Below are 17,317 nucleotides of genomic sequence, written 5' to 3'. Positions count from 1 at the left end.
GGGACATCCTAAGGAACTAGAATTTTATTCTTCATAGGAGCTTAATTCATTGTTTTCTTTCAAACATTAAAGTCTGTCTGCACTTATCTTAGTACATTGTGACCACTAAATCACACAATACATCATCTCTTTGTCAGTATCCTAGACAGAGAAGATCCTCTGAGAATATGCTCACAACATAAAGGTCACTCTGAAAGTTGACTAAAGGCATGAATAAAAAATAAAACATTTAGTTAAGCCCTTTGAGGAGACAAGGTTGCCATTATCCCTCACTGTTTAAGGAAGCTCTTTAACTGCTTTCAACACTATCATAACATCACACGGTGAGTTTAATGGCAGCTCCTGAGTATATACAGAATCAAAGCCAAAATTCAGCTTACTAAAGTTTCAGAAAGTTACACAGCAGAGAGAGATTAAGAATCATTACACACTTGGCAAACTGACCTATTTCCAAACGATGCTGTCACCAGATGAAATGTGCAGTGGGCGTATTTTAGCCAACAAAAGCTAGCAAAGTGCCAAGAGCTGCTGAATTTCCTGTTAAGAATTAAGAGCCCCTCCACACACTTTTTCCAGCACAATATATGGCCCATCTTTTTGTCAGCACAAGTCTTCCTTGAAAAATTAGGGTTGGAAAAAAATCACCGGGCACCATTTCTCATGAAAGGTAAGGAAATTAAAGGAAATGAAAGAAGCTACAAAGTAAGATGAGCAGATCTGAGGGTCTCAATGGTTAACATGCTTCTGAAGTAAAGCGCAATTCCAGTTTTATACTTGGTGCATGAATACCATGTAAAACAGGAGTGTGGAAATGTAAAAGTATGCAAGACAAATGACATTTTATCTTTAGACATAATCATCCCTCATGGGTGTCATCCCTACTTATCAATTAATCACTAAAGCATGAATATCCCAAGACAAGGCTAAAAATGGGATGTAATTTTTCACTAAATATGCTTGAAACAGCCAGTACATTTCACAAAGGAAAAGAAGAGGTTTGTGATCTACTTGGTAGCTGCTTCCCAAGTTCAGTCTCACAGAATGTGGATGGAGATCCCTGACATTGACTGCAGTGATGGCTTGTGCCAGTCATCAGCAGAAACCTCAAGGTTTATTTACATGACTGCAAGTGAGTGCACTGCCAGGACTTAATGAGTTACTGATTTCTGGCTAAGTTAGGAGCAACTGAGCAAACAAAGTTCTAGCCATTGCAAACACAAAATAAAAGTTATTAGCATAACCCCCTTAGTGAAAATGCAACCTGGTGAACCTCTGAAACCTGGCACTTGAGACTGTATGAGCAAGCCTACCCTCACTGTCTTAGCTAGCCTAGACAATGTGAAACGTGTGAAAAAAGGAAAGTCAGTATTTCCAATCAGCTAGCAAAAACAATGGGCACAGGGAAACAAATCTCTCTCTCTGGAGTTCAAAATTCATCTGCCACACAGATGCACAGTTCTGGTTTATGAGAGCCTACATCTTCAGTACCTGAAAGCAAACTTACTGGTCTGATGGTCAGCTGCTCATCTATGTTCTATCTTCTCAGTGTGGCAAGTGAGGTTAGCTAAGCAGCAACTTTTCCAATCATTCAATTAATGAAAAGCCTACTGCTTTGCCTCTCAGTAAGTTTATCTGTCTTGATCTATCAAATGTTGGAAGATTTTTTTACTTTGGCAGAATGAGCAATAAAACACATGAAAACTCAAGAACTTGACTTTTCTTATTTAGATACCCACAGGGGAAAATACAAAGTTCACATATCAACCTTGTGTTTTGCTTAATAGGAAAAAGACACACTACCTGTTCAAGGGCTCTGAAAGAAAAAGGCAGTTGAAGAAGCTGTATGGTCATTAGTAGGAAAAGATAAAAATTCTACCACAAAACCAGTTAAATTTGAGTGTAGAGCCTATCTGCTTTTGTGCACAACAGTGTTACCAGACCTGTTACCTAGACCATGCCACTGCTTTTGAGTGTTAACTCCTAAACCAAATGAAATCAGAGGAATTTCTTTAGGACATGGCATCCCAGTAATTCTCAATCACATATTTAGAGGAAACTGGAAATAGAAAGGACAATCTTTTCTCAGGAGAGAAATCCATGAACTCTCTTTTTGGCAGGGCAAACAAGGAAAATCAAGACTCAAAAAAAGTTACTACTGGTTTTCTAAGAAATCATACTGATATTTTTTATTTATAATTTTAATATAAAATGGTCATATTCTGAAAATCTAAAATTGACACATAATTATCTCCATGCATTTGGTTTCTGTCACTAAACTTTAAAAATTATGGCACATTATTGAAATAAATTTCTAAGATCAAAGCAGAAATCATGAATAAGACACAGAAAGATTATTTGATTTTGATTTTTCTCCCTATGAATGATTAGAGTCTGATTCTGCTTACACCAATAATTATACAGGTTTCAATTATTTACTGAGGACAACATAAAAATTGGCCCATTAGCCAATAAGACACTGCTACACCTAGCAGATAACAAAAACAAACCTAATATGGCTAACTTAGAACAAAGAACAACAGCTGAGGAAACTGATGAAATATAGAACCTTCTTGTCAATTTTGATTACACCAGGAAAGTTGCCAGGGCAGTTTAATATACCCAGTTAGACGTTTTAATTTTTTTAAAAAGAATTATAGATACATAATAACAGCTTCCCCCCCATCCCCCTCCCCAGCAACCAAATATGAGTCAAATTCTCGAAACTGCACTTAAAATTTTGCTGTCTTCACGATGCCCAGAGTGGTCCCTGAGAGAAGTGCATGAGGGTCCCTAAACCACACTGCTCAGCAAAGAGAAATATAAAACTGACAAGACAATACAAAACAAAATTATCAAGCATGATCAAGGAGCTGAGATGCAGGTACACAGTGAACAGTGGGGAGGCATGGTCCAAGGAGACAGGCAGCTGCTTCCCTACACCATGTCTGTAGTACAGAGTACTACTGCAAGAAGGGTGCTGCAGCCTACTTAAATCTATGAATAAATCTGTCTTGAGAACACGAATCACAGCATAAATATCAGCACCCTTCTGAGACACTCAATTCTTGCAACCACTCTTCCATCTGTGATTCTTTTCATTTAAAATTCTGTAAATGAAGAGCAATAGCCTACAAAAGCCATTGTTGGGTCATTTAGTTCCTACAGAAATTTGCATCTCAGTTATTTAATTGGAATCCCACAACTGTCACTTGTGAATATCCTTCTCTGGAAACTTTGTTCAGACAGCAACCATATAAAAGATTGTCAGAAATGCTTCTGAATTATTAAAATACAGTTTTTAAATAAAGGCAAAATGCAAAAATTAACTTTCCAATCCAGGTTGTACTACCCACTGCTCCTAGGGAGACAGCATCAAGACAGTTGCTAGACATTGAAAAATAACTTCCCATCTGAAGAATAACATGGAGATCTTTACTGAAACAAATATTACAATTTAGTGAATGATTAAAGACATTATTTTCTAAACTAATGGTCCGCATTTGTACATGGAATCTTGCATTAAAATGAAGAAGCCCAGCACACACATTTACACTGTTGAAGAAAACACTAGTACCTGTACTTGAATTACTAAGATTGTAGACTTTCACAAAATTAGTCCAGATCAAACCATGATCAAAGTCTGGATATGTCTCATATCTCTGCATCCAAAAGCATTAACAAATATCTATTTCAATCTATAAAGCCATACTGAACATACTTAAAATTAGTACTTCTCAAAAGGCTTGTAACACTTGTTCTTTCACATCTCTCATGTTACATAACAGCTCTTAGAAATAAACTAAAAATGCGGGACAGTATCAAACAGTCTTTGTGCTCTCCTAACTTGTCTACATGACAGTTACCTTCTTCTTGGCAAAATTCCTTAATATAAATGTACAGGCTTGCATATTTGTCCTGAATACCAAGTTACTGCATGTATTATGAAAGATGTGTGTAGCTTGTAACACCTTGCCCAACACACTACAGGGAAATAAATAACCCAGCTACAATATATAATGTAATACTTACTATTTATATGTTTCTGAACGAATGTATTCAAAAACATGAGATACTCCCAGCTGGAACTGATCAGCAATAGGGGTTACCCAGGGATTGTTCTCTGCTTTGAAGACTTGTTTTTGACCAGTCAAATCCAAATTACCTGAAACAGATTAAACAAAACATCAGATGAAAAATATTTGAAACATGAAAAACTTGAAAGAAATACCTTACTGTGAATGTAAAAACTTTTTATTCGTTTCAGAGAGTGCAACTATAATAACAGCAAATATTTCAGTCTCAGCAAGGAGAAATAGGAGGACACAGTAGTTCCCATCATGATGGATGCAGTTCCACTCTACTTGTTTCAGTGCTGCTATGCACTGCAAAGCACGGTTGAACTCTGCCCACTTATTTATTAAATTATTTTTAACTGTGACTTGATAATGCATTTGTTCACTATCTCCACTATGACCTGCAGGAATGAAAGGAGAATGATTCTCTGGTAGAAGTCTGCTCTGCTGAAGCTTAGCATTGCACAGCATTCCTCAATCCCTGCTCCAGGGGCTTTTTGCATTCCCAGTGCCCAGAACATTGTCTACACCAAGATCCCACTCTGATCTGTGGTTAGAGTGACACACACTCACAACAGCACAGACAAGGCCATTCTTGTAACATGGCAGATTTACTGATTCTTGACAGAAGATGTAAGAGATCTGCCATGGGCTTGCTCAGGGCTTTTTTGTTCATTTTGTAAAAGTTTACCACTTGAGCCCAAAAATAGCACGTGCTCTACTCAATCCTCTCATGACTATGGATACAAAGTGCTCAATTCCAGGATAGCCTAGCCACTGAAATATTTCCTTGTGTTCTTCAAATTAAGAAATCTGTAGTGTATTTTCAATTTTTTTTGGTGAATTTTACAACGAAGAGAGGCCTACCACTCCCCCATAAATCAACAAGAACTAAACCAAAAATAATCTTTAACTAAGGGGAACTAAACAAAGAATATTTACAGAGTTTTGAAGACTGACTGAGCCAGGCTGTTGGTGGAATCTGAAATCAATCTGACACCACAGCTTTCCAAAATGAAAGGGTGTGTGCAAGTGCAGGCAAGGGGAGCTGCTTCAAGCCCTGTGCTCACTGCTCACTTTGGCTACACATTCTGCGTGACAGCTAATCCTTGGTGTATTCCGCTCTGTAAAAGGGGTTAACACAATTAAAGACAGGCCATTAAACGGTGTGAAAAGATGCCAAGCATCTCATACCAGCCTATCAGGGAGTCAGGAGTCACTGTTACCTTAACAAGCTCATCTGCCAGCTGTCTGTGGCAGGAGCATCCCCCACAGCTGTCAGTCAGGCACTGGCGGCAGCGCCCGCCGCACGCTTCAGTGCGCCTCTCTGCTTTATTAGGGGACTCAGCAGCCCTGCTCTAACAGGGATCAGGAAAAAGGATTAAGTGCTGTGACAAAGAGGACCTAATAAGCTAGAAAGCAGTGTGTCTAAATCTGTGCCGGCTGAAGGCGCAGGCTGGTGCTCTCAGCATCCAGATCTCACGCGGAGGCTGCTGGGGAAGCCGGCCAGAGCAGCAATTAGCCCCAGCCCTCTGACCGGGGCTGCTGGGAATGTTATGCTTCACTCAGGGGCTTGCTTTGCAATTGCAAATTGGATTTCCCATTTTATTACCTGCAAAAAATCCTGTATGCTGCTCTCCAAAACCATCAACACTGCAAGCACTCTGGAGGTGGGGCATCAAAGTAAAATGATCAATCTGTGTATACTATAAAAAAAACAGTTAAATTTGGGGAGGCAAGATTGGCCCCATCAAAGGTCAAGTTCAATGCTGCTTAAAGGAATAAGTCACATGTGTGCAAAAATCTCAATATCTGGGGTTTCAGCTAAATCCTCTTGTCCCAAGCTGTGTCCGAAATTTACCATCAAGGGAAGGGTGCTGCAAGTTTCCATTCCTACAGTACAGTGTGCCCACTTCCATTTCAAATACCACATGGCCCATTTAAACACAATTAATTGCAATAATTACTACTCTACTACAGCCAAAGGAATCTTACAGCAAAACCAAGATTGCTCAAGCAGAATAACCTGTAAGCCCCTATGCCAATGTAATAGCTTTATTTTCCTCTGTCTCCTCTTTTTTCCTAAAACACACTGGAGGCAGGTACCAATATTTCTTTTCACCTTCAGAGGGAAGCAGAGGCCCTAATTAAATTAATTACAGAGGAAACTGGGGCGCACAAAAATTGAGCATCCGCACCAAAATCCAGCCCTTCCTGCCCAGGACGTCCTTCTGGGAGCCTTGCCAGCAGCAGCTGGCCTGGCAGCCCATCCCACCAGCCACCTAGAGCTGCCGTGAGAGCCTAGGGACTTGAAGTGAAGAATTTAATCAAGTGTGGTAGTGAGAAAGGGAACAACTTGTCTGTCCTCATAGCAAGCACCAGGTTCTCCGCAGGCGAGCGAAGGAGGGCTGCCCTACAGACGACAGGAAGGACAGGGCAACCAGGGCTCTAAAAGCCTGACTGTTGGACACCAAAATTTCCATCTGGAAATGAAGGATGGAAACAGGCAGAAAAATAAGCAGGATAAGAAGTTACAGGGAGAGTGCCCCACCTCATCAGAGCTAAGTAGGAAATGGAGTCTAACCCTCCTGATGCAAGGCAAGCCATTTGAGCACAAAGAAGCCACACAATTAAAAAATGAGACAGAAGAGGAACGTGCCTCTCCTGCATCACCATACAGTGCTTGGAGCCATATCCTAGGGTCCTTTCTGTGCTTACAGCTAATGAATCCATGAATCAAGGGCGTACATACCTAACTCTACACTGGCTGCAGGACAGCCAGGAGTCCCAAGCACAAGGCCAAAGTCTCAGTAACATCTCAGGAACAGTATGTGCTGGGGCAGCCAAACACTCAGGAGCACTGCATGGACCCTCCTGCTGCAGTGCACAAGACAAATCCAGCAGTGTGGAAGAGACCATCACACTTGCCTGAAGCCATGGCTCTGGCACCAGGCTCCCCACAGGAGTGTCCAGCAACTGCTCACCTCACACGTGTCCTTGTCCCCCAACTTCAAAAGCCTCCTCGCCTAGGTGATTTTTTTATGGCAACACCATGTTAGCAAATGCTGTTACTCCACCCCTGCAGCACTAGAGCCAGGAAAAAAGCCATGGCAGATGTGCCTTCATGCATGTTGTCTAACAGCAACATCAGCAGAACACTGTACCCAGGGCTCTCAGAAATTTATATACTGTTCTGCTACACAGATCACATCAAATCCCTCAGATACTTTTAGAAGGCAAAATACAGAATTACCTCTAGTAACACCCCAGCACTGAAGATTCAATCACAAAATATATTGGGATAGGAGACTGCATTGGTCATTGCTGTTTTGTTCTACATCCACATCTACCTATTAAAAAATATTTATCATTTCTGTAATTTGGCATAATCGTTTCACTAAAATTGTATTTCTTCATTATGGGCCTAAAGTTCTTGCTATTTTGTCATACTGAAAGAGATCAGCTCCACTGAAAGGCATCACAATCATATGCCTCTGGTAAGCAAGGAGGAACAGGCCACCTTCAAGGCTAGTCAGCACAGCCCCTTTCCTAGGGCACAGAAATGTTATATTTAAATTATTTCTGAGTGCTTCTAAAATTATTCTAATAAATCATCAAAACTATACATCCCAGAACCCAGGTTTAACATGCTTAAAGAGTAAGTACCAACAGGTACCTTTTTTACTCTATCTTGAGTAAATATAGATTTCCAAGTAGGAAGACTGTTAAATAGACACTGCTGCTACCAGTAAGTGGACACTGAAAAGAGAACAGAATCTGGGAAAGGGAAGGGCAGAGATCTAACAGCTGACTGCTGTGGATGACCTGCACAGAATGACCAAAAGCCTTTTAAGAGAAGCCATCTGTGTCATCTTAGAAATGCCTGATCTTGGCATTTTTATTTTTGTCCTAGTGCTCATTGTATCTAAAGATGATCTTGAACCTTTAATTTTGATTGGATCCTTGTGATTTAACTTCTTTGTTTACCCCACCTCAAAACCAAATTCCTCCTAATGCCCAACTACTCAGCTGTGCAAACATAAAACTATCTATTGCCCAAATCTCTTGTTAGCTACCACCTGGGAGCTATAGTAAATAATCTACACCAAAACCCTTGAGAATTCAAGTGCAAAATCAAAGTGTGCATATTTTTATTTTTGACACGTTTTAACTTAGGTCATCCATTAACAAAAAGTACCATTCTTTACTTCCTAAACTCAGAGCATCTACAGTAATGGGTGGGCAGAAGGGTCACCTCATATGACAGTGGGCACACCTCATCCTGAGAGATATTTAAAGGATAAGAAGGCACCTACACTTTCCTGTCTTAATGGATCTATCCTGCACTTGGGCTAAAACATTATCATTAATGTTTCTTATTTTCCTGCAGTTCTGTGGAAATAAAAAGTGGTTTGTGAGAACATTTATGTTTTGCTCAAATGCCTCCAACAGTCAGAAAAGCTTAGAATAGAAAATCAAATGCTGCCTCCCACAGTGGTGTTTGCAGAGAGTGTTAGAGCCAGTAATAATACTAACCATCACTTTGGCCAAGGGTGCCTTCAGACTTCCCAGGCCACTCCTGTCCATTAGGCCTAGCCTGCAAGCACCCCTGACATATACAGGTACAGGCCCCCCATCCTCTGGTGATGGATGATTACAAAGCATGCAATATTTACCCAATGCCTGTATACTGGAGGTACAGTAAGGTATGACTAGTGTAGATAGGTATTACTTCAATACACACAAAAAGAAACAGAATGAACACACACCTGGCTTGTCCTTTTCACTTGAATGCCCCCTGGTAACACTTTAAATACTTCCAAAAATTAAAAGGTGAAATTAAGTAATTAAACAACTCTGACATTTGAGAACTGAACACTGGCATTCAGCATAAGAAACATGACCCTAGCTGTAAAATGCCAGATCAACACTTCTTTGGAATGGTTTAAATTCATCCCCAGTGGAGCTTCATTAAAATCAATGGATATAATTTTTAGCTTGAGTTGAGTTTCATATCTGTACCCTGTTGATACTCTAACTCCCCTCCCAGACTAGACTCTTCACTGACCTCAAGGAGAGTCCTCAAGCTGTGACACATCCCTTTTAGCAATTCCTCTTAAGACTGCAATTCAAACGTTCTTTCCCTTTACAATGCAAAGGTCTTACACCGTCGTACATATAACAGGAGGAACAAAATTAGTTTTAGTAATTTATTTAGATATAAATACCTTTGAATCCTGTTTTATTAAATGCTAAGTAAGGGATCAATCCACTGCACTAAATTTAAACTTAGGCTGTATGTAAAAATATGTCCATCCTGGCTTGTTTTAGATTTGCTTTACACTACAGGGCTTATAATTTTTATTACTTTTGTGGCATTTGCTTTGTCTCAATAGAGAGAGAGATTGTTTAAAGTGTGGGGGTAGAAGAAATAGAACGACTATTATGTCATGAAAAGGATACCAAAGCAATTAATTGTGAATGATGTTTTAATACCTATGTAAAAAATATGAAAAGATATAGTCATTTCTATGCCACAAAGTATCATCAAAAGACAATGATTTTTACCCCAATCTTAAGCACATGTAAGGCTGTGCACCAGCAACTCATACCATTCTTATAAACAGGTAAGATAATTTCTGCTTTGAAGACAGCACTTTTGAAGGATTAATAACAGAAGACAGTAGATTTGAACAGTATTTATAAAGGAGCAGTGAGACAACAAAGAGCAAAGTCTTCTTGTACCTAAGTGCAGTGTGACTCAATTCTTTGGAACTGGCAGAAATATTCACGTCGATATTCAGTACGATAAAGAAATCTACATCTCCACAGCATATGTATTTGCTTATTGATGAGCTCCTGTGCACTAAGAGAGAACAACTAAGTTTAGTAAATCTAAAACTAGACTGAAATGCCTCCAAAAGATCAATCCCAGCAAGACTTCTGCCCTCTCACCCCTACAACCTTAGAGTGAAGAAGGTCTAACACTGCAAGTCATCAGCTCTTCAGAGAACCCCAAAATAGCATTTGCGGTGGTTCTACATAATATGGGAAAAGGTTAAAGTCTCAGATAACAAGAAATCAGATTCAGTACATGCAAATAAATAAGATACCCCAGAGCATCCATCCCATAGAGGCAGGCTGGAAGTGTTCCCCTGGCTCCTGTCCTAACCACACAGACGGGAATGCCTGCAGTCTCCCCTGTGAGGGTTAGATAGGAAGCCCCAAGGTAAGAGAAGGCTGAGGGAGCAATATGAAAGCCAAACACTGAGGCCAAAGTCCATCCTCAGTTTTACAATTACTTTCAGGGAGTTAAAACAGGTTTTACAACATCACAAGTTATTCTTACAACTTCTTAGATGTACATGAAGATTTTCAATTATGAGTTCGGAGATGAGACCCCAACTTCAGCATTGACCTGAATATGTGCAGCAGTAAATGTGTCAGTTCAGTAACTGAAGAGCTTACAAACACATTTCAAACAGAAAAACATCAGGAGATGGAGACTCTGCCAGTTGTGTCTTGTTCTAATGGTTCATCACTGTCAAAATACATTCTTTACTTCCAAGCTGAACTAAGCTGATTTATTTCTAAAACACTGCTGCTCCCTCTGCCCATTTACAAGGGAGAAAGACAACCTGTGCTCTCTCCTCATGGAGTGAGTGAGGATCAGCAGCCAAGTGTTCTCTCACTCTTTACTTTGACAGGTTGAATAGTCTGATTATACTGTGATCCCCTAGTAGCTACTCCATTTGCTTCAACCCTCAGTCTCTCAGTAAGAGGAGCAGCTGAAATAAATCAAGTAAAAACAGACCAACTAAATTTTGAATTCTTTACCCTTGATGTAAATGTGAAGTGTTACAGGGCAAACTGGTATTGCCTCAGCTACAGCTATTATAACTGTACGGGAAGAGAATTTTACCCTCCAGCATGTTTCATAGGAGAGTGTTTAAAACAAAATGAATGTAGTCCTGAGATGTTTATACAAAATTCCAGCATCAAAGCAAAGGTCAGCGAGAATCTTTATACCAAAGTGTAATGGAAAGTCTGACACTTCAGAATGTGCCAGGACTGAAGATGAAGCCTGGGAAAGAGAAGAGGATGGATGAAATGCTGAACTACTACCTTAAACCACACTTCAGGTATTAAATACGGACAGATTATAGCTCTAACCTGGCTGGGCAAACTCACACTTCCACATTCAGGTGGCAGGAGGAGAGGTTAACTCTCTGGGAACAAGGAGAAAGCCTTGGAAACTTCCACCCTAATAATACACAACACAGCAGACCTTACCAGGAGAACTAGCAGAAAGAGTAAATAATAATAACTGATATATGAGAGCCATAAAACAGGAACTTATTCAATGCAGCACACGAGGTACTCCCCACCTAACAACACACTGCTAATGGCTTGTACTGGCACATGACAAATCAGGCTGTTTCAACAACTGAACTCCACCACACACAGCTCTCAGGTACCAGGGCAACCAGCCCAGCCAGAGCCATTGTCTTGGTAGCTAAGAGGAAAGGCAGAAGGACAAGCACTTCAACAAAAATCCAAGAAATTACTTTAAAATGTATTTTCAAAATGTATTTTTAAAAATACATTCTAAAATTATTTATTTCTTACTTACAACTTGATTAAATTAATTTCTCCCACATCCCTCAGGCAAGAGCAAGACCATTTACTAGAAGACCTACAAGTACTGCTAAGATTCACTGGTTTCTTTCTTTGAAAGGTGACATGTTGTGCTGGAAATACCATTTCCTTCACTGCTCTGTGTAACAAATGTCCAGTGCTGACTGGGATCCCAAGGGGCAGACCTACAGTCACCACTAAGTGTTCCCAGTGAAGAAACCCAAGAAACACAGTAAGCAGCAGATGGCTTTTGGAACAAAGGAAATTAATGTGATGTCAAAGTAGTTTAACATCCAAGACACTTAAATGGCACAGGAAGTATTACAGGCTTAGAGGATCAGCATCCCAATTTATTTTGAAATATATTGCACATTTTTTCCAGCATCAGAAACTCTCCTGAGATTCTCAATTACCTGGAAATTCAACAGAGCATTCTCTCTTTGAAGGGTCCCTATCAGACCAAAATCTAGTTAATTTAAAAAAATGACTTGAAAAAAGACTCACTGTATTGCTTTTGCCTTGCACCTTTGAAACTCCCATTCAAACACAGGTTGCCAAGTACTCAGAAGAGCGAAACCACCTTCACGTACTATGAGACACATAAAATGAATCAAATATTACAACAAATGTAACATTTGCTCAGACTGGCTCTAATTACAGTACTCTTACCTGCTACAGCTCTGACACAACAGATCAAGTATCTACTGACAGAAACATCATTATTATGTTGATGGTACTTAGAATCAGAGTACAGTCAACACGAGGAGAACCTCCCAACACACTATACTTATCTGAGAAGCGACTGTGGAACTTACATATTTTAAAAACTGATGCAAGATCAAATGTGAATCTTGGAAAGTTTGGCAAGAATTACAGCAGTGTCCATCAAGTACTTTGCATTCAGCCTGGTTTCTAACTACATAACAAGTGGTAGGGTGTAGGGCGTAGTTTTGGGCTTTTTTTTTTGACTTTAATCTTAAATGAGTAACACAATTAGAATATGCACAGATTTTCAGAGAAGCTTTTCTATATAAATAATCTCTCCATAACCTATCTTGTTACTTACATGTTTTTGATTGTTTCTTGACTGATAACTGCTACATAAGCAGTCCCAGAAAACACGTTATTTTGTTTATCCACCTTTACCTTAGTTTCAAAATCAGAAACATATCTTTTCTTGAAATGGTAAGGTGTCAATTAGTTGTCCCAGCGCTCAGATCTGTTGTCCAAAGAGCCCCAGTGTTCTGGCTTCCAACAAGCACCAATAAATGACCTGTATTGCAGGTGTGACCAGTGCTGTGCTGGGACACAGGCAGAGTGCAGTAACAGTTTATACTAAATAAGAAAAGTTTGGCATTTACATCAACTAGTGGAAAGTTTCCAACATTTGGAAAAGAAATATCTTTTGTAAAGTAAGTGATTCTTATGTTTGCATATGCCTGTTATAATTACCTGAGTAAATGGCTATTTCAATTAATATTTACTTGAACAAACAACTGCAGCTACTACTTTGCGTAATATAAAATTCTAGAGTAATTTCAAAAGCCTAAATTTTAAAAGGTCTTCCTGTGATGGAAATATTGAGGCTTTTAGCACAATTCCTTGAACTTTGTATTTTAAGCCAATCCTTTATTCACAGAAGATAACTTAGCTGTTCAAAACCAAAAATTTAGAAATAATTACTTGGTTATTCTGATACACAAATTAAATTTCCAAAATGTTTCACGTGCCCTAAAAAGGAATATGACTTCTTAGGCCTTTAAGATTTTTTTTTAACAAGGCTTGAATTTTCTACTTTTCCAGTATGGACTAACATTATAATTTTGATAGTGTCTCTCGTTACCTGAGGAAAGTATTTGCTAAGCTAGAACAGTATTGAACAGCAACTTATGAGCCGTTGATGCCAAATTCAGTTTTGCAAAAGGAGGATGGTAACTGGGAATGTATTCTTAGAAATCACTGTTCTTCCATATGCATAAACAGGACCAACCACAAGTGTGCATGTGTGTGTAAACAGCAGGGTAGGGCACCCAGGCAACATGTGGGCTTTAAAAATCATAAAATTTGTTTTCACATCAGAAATGCAAATATACAGATAAGCTAGTTACATTCTCTGGGTGGTTATTTAGGTACATCTTGGTGAGTACTCTGCACAATATACTTCCTCTTACACTCCTGATTCTCCTGAGAAAATCTTTTATGTGGCACATATGGGTCCACCCAGATGAACAAACATTGAACTTAAAACACCATCACTGATGTGACTAATTGCACCTACCATTTTATATGGTTCTTGTTTCTAGTTTACTTTCTTTCCAAACCATTCCTATTGTTAAATGGTCAGAACACACAAAGCGACAGATTTAGTGCCTCCTTGGCAATTTATATAACTGACTGCAACTCTGCTGTTGCAGTGAATCATGATTTATTTGTCTTGCAATGCAGCACATAACCTTTTAAATGCTGGGGAAAAAAATGCCAGCGCCTCTTTAAAGTTTATATATGACTGCCCACCACCATTTCTCATGAATGGGGTTTTGAGAGACAAATGATAAAAACAAGCTGCGAATTCCACCCACCTACTCCCGGCCATTTCCTGGGCTCATCACTCACATGTACTGTATTTACAGAAAGGCACCTCACCCAGGGACCAATGCAGTCTTTCAGTCCTTTCATCTCCTCCTGGGCAGGAATATTTTTCTTAAATTAGCAGTAGGAATTCTCTGCTAAACACAACGGAAGATAATAGCAAACTCCCCCAGTCCTCAATCACATCATGTGACGTTACAGGCAGACTGTAGGAGATTATTTATTGGTATCTCCACTCCAAAGTTGTGACCCCAAGGCCTGTCTGTGGCCTTTTTCATACCCTATTCTTCATTCCTTCTTCTGCACTTATTTACATCACCTTTAAAGAACAGTTTAATGTAACACATACATCCTTCTCATCATTCAATTGTGCCCATCTCCGTGGCAAATGAAAATCCAGTGACTCACTGCTGTCCACCAGAGCCTGAACTAAGCCAGTCAAAAGCCTTCAGCACCTTTAATTATGAAAGTGATAATGAGAGAGAAAAGATTGTTTACTTTGAAAGGAACAGGAGCAGCTCCAATTAATGCAAATAGGACCAGCTCATTGAAAAGCTATTTATCCAAAATGCACACCAAGAAGTATTTGGATAGTTCTGAGTACATTATAATTCAATTTTAAAAATTTAGGAGGGAGAACTCGGACAGCAGACAAAGTTCATTCTCCCTCAGATGGTGACTATGGCATTACCAGTCCATGCAGTAGGTTGTAACCCTCTCATGTCACCTTTCACTGGCAGACTAAAATTGTCTCCAAAGGGGCGCTTCTCTAAACTCTCCTGGCTTACAGAAGGGAATCCAGGAGTGCAGAGATTCACTCTTGCCTATGGCTGTTCCCAGATCTCAAACAACCCTTCCAAACCCTAGTCTGGCGTCCCAGTCCCTAACGTGTGCCCAGATGTTTAATAAACAAGCAGAACATTGTTTTCCACAGTAAATATGCCTGCAAGTTGCACAAATTACAAATGTAGACTTCAGTGTAACATTCTCTGTAAATATACGCCAAAATCTATTTTAAAAATTTGAGATGATTCTAGAATTATCCATGGCATAGATCACAACAGAAATTATGGCAACTGATCACAAATGAGGATCTTAAGTAAGACTGCAAAATGAAACATTGATCAATTAATACATGAAAAGAAGAGTACAATTTACAAAAACCTTTTGAGTAATATAGAACAGAGGTAACAAGGACTCAGCTGTGTCAGTGAACCTCACCTTTATCAGCTGGGGCAGAATGACAAGTCCTTTTTTTATCAGACTGTGATATTGTTCTAAAATGCAAATAAATGCTTAGAGGAAAAAATTTCCCTTAGCCATCCTGAATTTTGCAGGTTAATACAGAAATAAATATTGAGAATTTTATTTCAAACATTTCCATTTGGGATGGATTTTGATAGTAAAATCATTTAATGGGAATTTTTTGCTATGCTTGTAAGGCAGCAGTATGTTTAGAATATTAATTTAATTAGCCAAAGAAGGTGGTTAGACTCAGTGCACTATCCATCTTCCACATTCTGAAAAAAATCCAAAAGCTATAATTTAGGAAGCTACAGAAAAGTACATTTACAGACACTACATGCTTTTGAATGTTGCTGTTGCAAGAATTGATAAATAACTACGACTTTGACCAAAACCTAAGGAAGGTATACCTGTGTCAAGAGATAAACATCTGAAATGGAAGAAAAGAGAGCAACTTCCATCCACTAGGTCCACTAATGGTATGGGGAAAAGTCAAAAAACCCCATACTGGACAAACAAATAAGAGTCAAATATCTTCCCCAATTCACAGAAAAAAAGCACATTGCTCTATAAACAGAAAGCACTCCTTGCATAATGTCACATTAAAGTACATTAAAGCACATTAATGTAAAAGGTCAATGGGTCAAAGCAAGTTCTTATGAAAACAAGTAATTTTATTTTATCATGCTAATTTCTGTCCCTATCCTTCTGAGTTTTGGGAAGTATTACGTGGAAGGTACCAGTAGAAACAGAGAAGCTTCCTTAAAAGCTTTCAAAAAAGAGGTAATTGACAAAATTACATTATTACCAATGAAAATATTTTTTAAAATTTTAAGATTAGAAACCAATTTCTGGCTTGGGGCAAACAGGAATCATGCCCCTCACATAAAACAGAGTACTGCAATGCAAATTCAGCAGAATCAATACTTAAGTTTCAAAGAACTCCTATTTCATAGTATTCAAATGTACAGTATCACAAATTCAAATTACATCAACCAGCTCCATTGCTTTAAGTTAAAGAGCTGTCAGATACCTAAGAAAAGCTATCAAATTGAAAAACAAAAAAATCCTCCTATTTAGCTATATTTCACTCTAGTTGATCAACCTTCTCCTTTGTATAGGCACAGTCACTAAGAAGCCACTCATGCTATTGTCATTTTTGCTTAATATAATTTTGGCTAATCTAAATAGTGTTATCAAAACCCAGTGAAAGATAAGAATGGGTTTGCTGACCCAGTATTTATGATACATTATATAAAGTAAGGTGCTACATACAAACTGGCAACCAGGTGTACTGATACACAAGAAAAATGCAACATGTAATAAAATAATAAAACAAAACATATGTCATCTTCTGGCTCCTCCTGCATATCCAGGAGTGCAGTGGAGGAGTGTAAAAGTGAGTTTTTCTCAGGGGAAAGTAAATATTAGCATATATGATGACTTAAGCATAATCATTTCAGCAGAAATACAGTTCATCACCATCATTATTAGTCAAATAAATAAATGATCATCCATAATCTTACCCAGTTCTGGGGGCAGCACAGTGAGACGATTTCCCTGGATATGCAGTTCCTTAAGCTGGGTGAGCTCACCAATTTCTTTAGGCAGTGATACCAGGTCATTGTCTCTAAGACTCAGCTAAGAGCAAATATAAATTCAGTCAGAATGTTTTTCAGTTACCATAAAGCAGCCCAAAAGAGAGCTCTACTCCCTCTGCCCCCAGCTTTCTCCTGAATGCTCAATTCTTCCAATTTATTTACAAGTGTCTT

At 38.9% G+C, this 17,317-nt stretch overlaps 1 protein-coding gene across 1 annotated transcript in view; it reads right to left on the bottom strand.

Annotated features, from left to right (window-relative positions):
- Positions 1-17,317, bottom strand: part of RSU1 (Ras suppressor protein 1) — a 102,101-nt gene that overhangs the window by 57,521 nt on the left and 27,263 nt on the right. Inside the window, exons 7-8 of the mRNA XM_058029099.1 lie at positions 17,072-17,186; positions 4,030-4,162 (exon numbers count right to left, since the gene is read on the bottom strand). Coding sequence (XP_057885082.1) covers positions 4,030-4,162; positions 17,072-17,186 — 248 coding nt within the window. The remainder of the gene's footprint in view (positions 1-4,029; positions 4,163-17,071; positions 17,187-17,317) is intronic.

This window comes from Melospiza georgiana, chromosome 1, assembly GCF_028018845.1.
Source record: "Melospiza georgiana isolate bMelGeo1 chromosome 1, bMelGeo1.pri, whole genome shotgun sequence".
Taxonomy (NCBI): domain Eukaryota; kingdom Metazoa; phylum Chordata; class Aves; order Passeriformes; family Passerellidae; genus Melospiza; species Melospiza georgiana.
This window is presented reverse-complemented; position numbering and strand designations above follow the sequence as displayed.